Source organism: Ochotona curzoniae, unplaced genomic scaffold (assembly GCF_017591425.1).
Source record: "Ochotona curzoniae isolate NIBS_2020 unplaced genomic scaffold, NIBS_Ocur_1.0 contig_908, whole genome shotgun sequence".
NCBI lineage: Eukaryota > Metazoa > Chordata > Mammalia > Lagomorpha > Ochotonidae > Ochotona > Ochotona curzoniae.
Genome location: NW_024466607.1, coordinates 37,459,015 through 37,469,109, shown reverse-complemented (window position 1 = coordinate 37,469,109; position 10,095 = coordinate 37,459,015). Strand labels below are relative to the sequence as shown.

Below are 10,095 nucleotides of genomic sequence, written 5' to 3'. Positions count from 1 at the left end.
TTTTTTTTAGAAAAACGCTTTTTGCCTGCAGTAATGGAATTAGTTAAACTCTTGTAATTTTATTAGTAACTGTACAGGTGGCAAGTATTCAAATCACTTAGTTACTGTATTTGTACATTTTAGCACCTAATCATAGTAACTTGTACTCTGTCTTTTTCAACATTATTTATAAACAGAAGCTTTATTTAGTTATAAACAGAAGTTCATTTATTTTTCAACTTGCTTATAAAATTGCCTTTTTCGTACAACTCAAAAAATTTTTGAGAACAAATATGTAACACCTACTATCTAAATATTAATTCAACAGACAGCTAATGTACATTGCTTCCTGTCCATTGAATTTTTCAAGCAGAAAGCCTCATTTGCTATGGCATGTACTACCAGGAGGCTTACCTCTCGCTGTCCTCCACAGCTTCTTGCGTTTTAGATGAAAGCCCTGTACATCGGTCACCCGCCAGCTTCTCTTCTTCTAGAACTACCCGGCTCCCATTGTACTTTTCAGTCATTATTTTGTTTGATGAATGATCAAAAGCAGGAGATACATCTTCCTTTGAGAGTTCTTTCCACCGTTTCTAAAGAGGGAGGAGAAATGAGAAAATAGTGCACATGCTAAAATTTTGGCATCCCTTATGAATTGAAATTCTACATTCAAGTTTGAAGAGAATTCTGTAATGCTGAAACATGAATGAAAATCAGTAAGATATATCATACCACAGTACTTTTTACAACTATGCCTAAATTTAATAAATAACAAATCATTTAATTATTTATGTATGTCAGCACGTACCTGAATATAACTTTAATAAAAGTCTAGTGGCCTTTTAACTCTTTGAGACAAACTATGGCCTCACTAAAATTCAGTTAGTAAGAAGTTAGATTTGTGCTCAACTCTTCATACGCCCTAATCCACGGTGTGTAATGTAAAGTATAAACAGTCCAGCCGCTGGATGTGATCTGAGGCAGGCCCTAGTCATGCCAATTGGGTCGTCCCTCATAGGTATACCAGCAACTCCAGAATGCCAGCGCACCAGTAGGCTGGGCAAGCAGCTTCTCAGGCATGCCTCAACTTCAGAGGGGGTGATCACAGAAAGCGGGAATCATACAGAGACAAACGTTAGTTTTTCTCTGAAAGAGGATGTTAGCCCCCTCCTACAGCCTTGGTGGAGCTCAATGCATGTCCAGCAGGCTAAGTCACCTTTGCTTCACCATCACTTCCTAGTAACAACGGCAAGGAAGAGGTACAAGGGGTGTCCGTACCCACCGAGGTGGAAGTTACCACTGCACAGGCCAGAGAAAGAAAGGAAAAATAAACCAGGAGTATGACTTCTCAACTGCTACGAGGGCTGGGAACCCAACAGCCATCCATGCCCTGGAAGTCAGCAGTGAAGAGGCAGAGCAGGGGAGGCAATGGCTTTCATGACTTATGACTGACACTGACCCAAATTACTTGCTGTGGACAAAGGGCAGTCCCCTTGGAGGACACCACCATGGAAACAAGCTATTTTGGATCAAGTTAACAAAGAAAACACTACTAGACTAGCTAAGCAGAATAATGACTTTGAACAGCGTTGTAACACTGCAACTCAAACATCTCTGGAACTTATAAAATATTCATGCCCTAGAGGAACTACTTTTATACAAAACCGTGCCATTAAAAGCAACGCCTGCATATTTAATTTCTAAAACTCCTGGAAAACTCACTCATTCCCTAGATAAACTGATTTCTAATGTGCCCCATTATTATCATATAACAGAGGAATGGAAAAAAAAGCATTTTACCAGCCCCACCTTTCCTAGAAATGGCTATTTTACTTAACTGCATAATAAACATTTGTTTTAGATCAGCTAATTTACAAAATATTCAGAGTGTGAAATTGTGTACTCTGTGTTGCCTGGAAGATGGCAGACAGTGACAAGCACAATTTGTGCAATGTGGCCGGAGTGCAGGGAGCATGGACTCCAGGGGAAAGACATGAAGCTGGACAGGAGGCTGACCTCTACCTGAGGAATCCAGCCAGCAGTCACAGAAGCCCAGACCATGCACCGAGGGATGGGACATTTTCATTCTCAATGACTGTGTCAATCTTCTTCCTTTTGTCTCACAGTTCACAGCCGGAAAGGCATTACTGTCACACCCCTTGTGCAGATGAGTCCAGAGATTTTAGGCTACTTGCCTCAAGTTGTGTAGCAAGAGCAGGGCAAAATTTAACCCAGATGGTTGCGCTGACAATCTTGTAATCCCTCCTAATGCTGTCTGTCTCTGAAAAGCTCAACAATTTCAGACATAGGATAAAGAAAGCACCCAATAAACACGTTCAGCTGTCTCCACAATTCATGTTGGTCGAGTTTTGAAGTTTCCATTTTTTTACTGAGACCCAGTTACAACAACCTGGCCTTGTTCTCGGACAACACTCAACAATGTCAATGAACAAGAACACCCCAAAAATCCAGCCTCACTGGACCACTTCCCAGTACATGCAGCAAATTCAGCATTTGTCAATAAGAAAGGCACTCAGCAAAGTGGTAGGATGGAGGAGGGAGCTGTTTGATGGTAGCGAGCTTTCAAAAATTGACTCTGCCATGTGTGTGTGCAGCAAACTTAAAGTATCTACTCTTCTCCGATACAAAAGTGAGCAGGCAGTCATGAGTCACCTGTCGCAGCTTGTCACCACGGAAGTGTGAAGCCAAGGGATTTGACTGCACTAAATAACAGTTTCCTGTGAGTTCCCATGTGCAAGTCTGGCATGGTTTCACCTTTCTAAAGCTGTACTCATACTGAAGCACACTTCATGTGTGTAACGCCCCACTCAGTCTGGAATCCCCTCTCCATCCAGTTCTCCCACGAAAGAAAGCACCTTCAAGACTGAAGCGATGCAACGAAACTTGGAAACACAGTGACATTTGTTAGAAGTTTATCATTTCACATTTAATATCTTATTAGTAGGATCAGATTATTAACTTTAGATCTTACAGCATCAGTCTGAATTGCTGAACTAGATTATTCAACCCAGGCTGTCCAGTCCTGACACTGGGAGTTTGCCAAGAAACATGTGGCAATACCAGCAACTATCTTATGTATTTATGCCTCAAAGTGTATCAGAGGACAATCGGAAATTACGTAATTTACAAAGGTAGGTCAGGTCACTGCAAATTTCCTGTAGAATATATGCTACATGACTGTAATTACACACACACATATATCAATTAAGATACAATCACTGTATGGGTGGGTGTTTGTGGAGACGTTGGGGGTCAGCTTCTGCTTTTGGCTACCAACTTCCTTTATCAGAGTAGTTGGAGAACTGGCTACTGTTTCTGACCCAGTTGTCTGATAATGCATCCGGGAGGCACAGGACGACAGCCCGAGTACTTGGTTCCTGCCACCCATGTGGAAGAACAGAATGGAGCTGGGGGCTCCTGACCTTGACCTGGTCCCTCAGGCGACTGCAGGCATTTGAGGAGTCAACCAGCAAACGGAATGTATAACCCCCCACCCTTGGTTTCTCTCTCTGCCTTTCAAATAAATCAATCTAAAACAAAACAAAACAAAACAAAAATAATTAAAAGAAAACCCCACACAATCACTTGATTATTGTTATAGGTTTTGATTCACTTTACATTCATGTATGTAAGAAATCATATTATAAAAATTAACGTAAATTTGTATCCCTCATAATGCTGCTGGAATGCCTCATCTGAGTGCCAAATCCTCTGCCTCAAGTCCGTCTCCCTGCAGCTGGTCATGGCTAAGTGCTGCCTCTACAAGAGACCTGAATGCAGTTCTGGAAGCCTGACTCTGGCCTGTTCCAGCCTTGGATGTTGCAGGAACCTGGGGAGTAAACCAGTGGGTGGAAGATTTCTAGCCCTCTCTGTTATTCTTTCAAATAAACAAGTATTTTTAAAAAAGATTAAAAGTATTATCATTAATAACTCTATGCTGACAAATCTGGTCATCCGGATGAAATAAATTTCTTCAAACTGTCATGGATTTCCACACTAACAGAGTAACTTCACATCTTTGAAATAGGCACAGAAACTTTAGGACTTGTGACTTCAAAGGACCTTATTGCAGACTGCTATTCTAAAGCAGGGTTTTAGTAGAGGAGTGTTCAATGATATAGGAGTGTTTTAGTATAGGAGTGTTCAGTGATATATAAGATTATCATTTCTTAAATTACTGAAATATTTCATAGCTTTTCTGTACTAAGTCTTCAAAATCTGGTATACAGTTTAAACACCAAGCACAACCTTTTTTTTTTTTTTTTTTAAGATTTATTTGTTTTTATTTCAAAGGAAGAATCTGCAGAGGGGGAGGAGACAGGGATATCTTCCATCTAGTGGGTCTCTCCCCAAATGACAGCAATGGCTGAAGCTAGACCAGCAGCCTAGCCAGGGGTTTCTTCCAGGTCTCCCATGTGGGTACAGGGATCCAAGCACTTGGGCCATTTCCTGCTGCTTTCACAGGTCATAATCAAGGAACTAGATGTTACGTGGAGCAGCGAGGATATGAACAGGAACCCATATGGGATGCCAGTGCTTGCAGAAAGTTAGCCTGCTGTACCACAAGCTGGCTCCGATTCAGGTACATCTTAAGTAAAGGCACATTTCAAACACCTAGTAACACATGTAATTAATGGCTATAGTACCAGTAAAGTTTGAGGAGGAGAAAATAAACAGAAAGTATCTCCATAGCATATGTGTCAAAGCAGTGCACAGTGTTTGGAGTAAAAAGGTACTTTTATAAAAATAAACATCCATAGAGGTAAATACACGTGTCCAGGATGTCCCTTCAGAATCCATGCTGAAGGCCAACCTGCAATGTGCTGGGACGAAGAGGTGGGGCCCCGGGGCCAGTGCTGTGCTGTACATCTCATCCAGGGGAGCCACTGCAATCCCTGGCTGTTCTACTTCCCGTGCAGCCTCCTCTGATGGCCTGCCACAAGCAGGGAGGGTGGCCCAGGTGTCTGGGCCCTTGCCACCCCCGTGGAAAACCTGCAGGAAACTCTTGGCCCCAGTCGTGACCATCTCAGCAGTGAACTAGCTTATCGAAGATCTCTGTCTCTTTCTCTTTCCACAGTTCTACCTTAAAAAAAAAAAATCTTAAGAAAAAAGAAAAAGAAATGAGGCCTTTGGGTCACGAGCGCTCCTCTTTCATGAACAGGATGAATGCCTGGTGCCTGCGGACACGAAGAAGGCACCCTCTTTGGGGAGCGAACTCACTGCAGACAGTATCTGGGTTCTGAAGTGGGATTTAGAATTTCATGGGTTAGTTTTCCACACAGTTATTCTGGCAGGGTAATTTCATGCTTTATCATTAAATTTTTTCTCTAATGCTTTGTAAAGATAGGGGAAAAAAATCTTACAACAATTTGTTCATTTATTTCTCGCAATACAGATTTATCAGCATTGGGGATCAAACCTCCTCCTTCCTTCTCTTCCCTATGGGGAAAAAAACCCTTTAAAATAAAACCTTAAAAATAGTATTGACAAATATTATATGAAATCTGACTTAAGACCAACCACAACAAAGTTATAACTAAATAGACCAGCTTAAGAATATTTTAAATTTGCCTTTGAAATATATAAAACATTCAAATAATTTTATTTATTATATGATGACATGATGACTTCGATGGTCTACTCTAGGTTATAAAAGAAAGCTTATTCAGGGACTGGATTTGTGGTATCGACAGTAAATCTGCCGCCTGCCACACTGCCATCCTACATGCCAGTTTGTGCCTCAGCTGCTCCTCTTCCCAGCTCCTTGCTAACTGGTCTGGGAAAAGCAGAAGAGAATGGTCCAGATGTTGGGGAGTCACACACATAGGAGACCCACAGGAAGCTCTTAGTTCCTGGCTTTAGCAGGGCCCAGAACCAGCCACTGCCAGTCATCCGGGGAGTGAATCAGTGGATGGATGACCTTTCTCTCTCCCAAACTCTGACTTTGAAATGAATAAACAAATAAATACTTCCAAAGGCTTATTCAAAATATTCCTGTGTTGGTTGGTTGGTAATCACAGAAATGAAAGAACTAGTAAACCAGGGCTGAGACTGTGGTACAACAGGTTAAGTAATTGGCAGCGATGATGACATCACATAGTGGAGTGCCAGCCTGGGTCCTGGCCACTTCACTTATCCAGCTCCCTGCTAATGTGCCTGGGAAACAGCTGAGGATGGCCTAAGTACTTGGTCCTCTCCCACCTACAGGAGCATCCTGGATGCACTTTCTGGCTCCTGGCTTTGGCCTGGCTCAGCTGGCCCTGGCTAACTGAGTCATCTGTCGAGTAAATCTGAAGGATCATTTTCATGCTTTGTTTCCCCACGCCCACCTCTGTTACTCTGCATTTGAAACAAATGAATCTTAAAAAACAAACAAACAAACAAAAAACTCCCAAAATACCCAGTCAGCACGTTCAGATATAAGAAAAACAAGAAAAAGAGAACTTATTTATTTACATTATTTATCAACTTAACACAGAATGCACGGGAACATAAGTATTTCAAATTTCAGTGTGTTTTTGATTCTGGAATATTCATACAACTTAGCCAGCATCACTCATCTGAAAATTCCAAACTTTGAGTATCATGTGAGAGCTCTAAAACTAGGATTTGCATGCCAAGCATGTTCAGCAATTTTTAAAGCTCATTTTTTTTCTTTGCTGTACTTTGTGGTTGCTGATTACAGCAAAGAAATAGAGAGGGTCTGAAGTTATTTCTACTTCACATTTTATCTTTGTATATAACAAAGATTGATGGCAATTCCTCTTTGAAATTACTTTCTGTATTTGTGCAATAAAGATATCTTCATGAGATTAAGCCATCAATAAAAAGATCATAGAATTACAAGATAAGTGTAATTTTGGTGTAAAGCATTTTTAAATACATGCACAGTATTTTTATAATCCACATTTTCCATGAACTTTTGAAGCTCAATCTTCATGTTCAAGCTGCTCACTGATAGTATCTATCACACAAACAAAATATTCTGTAACATCATGTTATTTTTAATGGGGCAAAAAGTACCTAAATTTCCTGGTCAATCTGCTTACAAAAGCCATTTTCAGAATCTTTGATGAAGCTTTGTTCCCATGAGGGCTTTAGGACTTCCCAGCAACACAGCTGATTTAACTCACTACTGGTGAGTAAGTCAGCTTAACTTCTATAATTGTAAGACAACTGTTACCTCAAATCAAACATACTTTTTTCAAAGTTCATTATTTGATATAAACTGTATTTAACAAAACATGTCTTATACTTTCCCAAGAAAAGATTACCTGTATATTTGAATCTCCTTTTATACACTTCGCTCCTTCTATAATAGCCATATATGAGAATCTGAGTTGATCTGGTGTCTGAATAAGTCCCATTCTGTATTTTCTCATATTCAGTAACACTTGTTTAATGTTAATATCATCTCCTTTTTCCATCTGCAGGAAAGGGAAGCATAAATGCAGTCTTTAATCATTAGAGTCCAGCGGGAAAAGCAACACAAGGTCACTGCTGCGCATCTGCCTTTCACCGAGGACCGGGGAACTCCACCCATCCCAACGCACCATCGTTCTGACACCTCAGCTTCAAGCAGCAGGTGCAGGAATGCTGACCCTTCAGCTGGTTCACAATTGGTCTCAAAGTAATCACAGTAACTGAGTTTCCTTTGGCCAGTAGCCAGTCAAAGGAAGGAGTTATGACTAGTTTTGGTTAGTACAGAGGTAAAGCTGCTGTGATTAGTTCTTTTTGTTTGGCTGTGTGTTTGTTTCATTTTAAGGTCTTTTGCCCATAGCCCTTCTCTCTTCTTCTGGCACGGCCTGCACGTACCATGCCTGGAATACAGCAGTGATCTTACAAAAATGGAAAACAAAGAGAAAACCCATATTTCTTATCACACTGCTGTGCTACTACTCCAACTCCAGGCTACTGATCTGATCTCAGAAACCATCCCACAAGTGAACAGGAGGAAACTGTTTAAAATAATGACTGGCAGGGAACAGGTGCAAACACACAATCCAGCATTAACATTCAACATTAATACAAACACCAGGGTTTTTAAATAGGACAAAGTCCACTTTCATGAAGAAAAAAACCAAAACAATGTACTTATCTGAAAGAGAAGGAATTTGATATTATACATTCCTATGGTTGAACACAGAGTGGCAATGTATTACCCCTGGAATAAAAACAACCAGGAGAAAAAGGTCTTCCGGCAATCTCTAGAATCATCTTGGTCACACAGCCACTAGTCACAAGGAAGAAGCAGTTGGAGGGGTGGAAATGAGATTTGCAGATTTTTCCAAGAGAAAGCAGAAGTTAAAGTCCAAAAAGAAAAAAAAACACACCAGAGTTCTAGGATGTGACATCAGAGCTACACTTGCCAAAAGAAACAAAAGCAAACCAAGACTAAGAGGCTATCCCAAGGAGCACTTACCAGGACCAGACAGGTGTCCACCAGAGAGAAGGTGCCAGAGCGCCCAATGCCTGCACTACAGTGGATCACCGCAGGCCCGTGGTCAGGATTCAAGGAGCCAGATTCTCTCACTTTAAACAAGAAATTGAGAAATGAAGCTGGTGATTCAGGGACTCCAAAATCTGGCCAGGTAGTATAATGAAAGTGGGATATTGTTCTGGTTTCACCACTCTAAAAAGTGAAAATCAAGGGGAGGAGGAGTTAGTTCTAATCTTTTTTTTTTTCCTTAAAAAAAAAAAAAGCAAAAACAAAAAGCAGCTACTTCAGAAAGATCACGTGTTTTTTGAAATGCTTTTCATCCTTATGGACTGCCTGTACCACACTTTCCCTGCTTGGATTTGGTTATCTCCTTACAAACATTAGGGGAGATTTTCTTAAGGCAAATTTATAACATATTAATAGTCAACACATACACACACAGGGTTTTGGGGCTCTGTTCTAACTGCCCTTAGCTCAATCATTTTACAAATGAAGCAGCAGAGAAAAAATCTGAAGCAAGCAGCAATTTAATGCAGTTTGGTTCTTAACTACTAAAATGCATCAAATGAGCTACTGGCATTTTCTTCAATTTATGCATCATGATCAGTGTATTCCTTTTTTCCTGTTTTTAAACCCAAATAATTTTACAAACTCTTTCTCTCCCATTTTAAAAATACTAAACTTTATTATTTAAATATACTTTTCCTTTCATATGGTTTTGCTACACAGGCACGGAGGAGCAGTTCGATATGAAGGCTGCAATCTTTCCATTTTTAATGAAAACTGCCTCTCTGCTTGCCCCCTTTGCCCCTGATGGCAATTCCCAGCCTTGGAGGTGTTGTCATGCTTTCCTGATGTGCTGACTTGGTTTACCAACACAGTTTCCTGTCTCAGGTCTGCCAGGCAGGCCCTCACAGTCACTTCCTGGATTCCTAATGATCTTTCCTCCTGACACATTACGAAAATGTTTCTTATCTTTTTGTCAATTATCTTTTAACCCGAGACCTTCTTTTTTTTTTTTTTCCTGTAAACAATGCAGTGCTTTCCTAACGTATCTGCACAATTTTTCAGTTTTATTACAGAACTTTGTTGAAGCAAGGAAGCATTAAAATATCTTGGTATACTTTATGGTTAAAGGCTAAAGATTATTGTTGTAATATCCCACGCCCCTTAAAAATTTGAGATTAAGGACATAGTGTGACGGCTCAGGGGCTAAATCCTCACTTGGCACTCGCCAGGATTCCACTGGGGTGCCAGTTCATGTCCTGGCGCCTCCTACTTCCCTGCACTCACACGCAGACCTGGAAGAAGCTCCTGGCTTCAGATGGGTTCTGATCTGGCCACTGCACTTTGGGGAGTGAACGGGGGCACAGATCTTTCTCTCTGTATCTCTTCAATGTTGGCATTTCCTATGAGCAAGTCCTGATCCTGCTCTCTGCTAATGCATCTGGGAAGGCAGCAGAAGATGGTCCCCGTACTTAGGACCTTGCATCCATGTGGCAGGCCCAGAAGCAGCTCTGGTCTCCTGGCTTTGGATCAGTCCATTCCTGGCCTTTGCGGCCACAGTGAGTCAGGGGATGGAAGATCCTCCCTCTTTTTCTCTGTCTCCCCATCTCTGTAACTGACTTTCCTTTTTTCCCCCCCAAGATTTATTT

General features: G+C 41.1%; 1 protein-coding gene across 4 annotated transcripts in view; it reads right to left on the bottom strand.

Annotated features, from left to right (window-relative positions):
- The window catches only part of PTPN2 (protein tyrosine phosphatase non-receptor type 2), a 95,171-nt gene that overhangs the window by 15,853 nt on the left and 69,223 nt on the right, over positions 1–10,095 (bottom strand). For all 4 annotated transcript variants that reach the window (XM_040994866.1, XM_040994864.1, XM_040994867.1 and 1 more), the window contains 3 exons: positions 8,423–8,632; positions 7,275–7,427; positions 394–572 (listed from right to left, as the gene is read on the bottom strand). In XM_040994866.1, the coding sequence (XP_040850800.1) occupies positions 394–572; positions 7,275–7,427; positions 8,423–8,632 (542 nt within the window). The remainder of the gene's footprint in view (positions 1–393; positions 573–7,274; positions 7,428–8,422; positions 8,633–10,095) is intronic.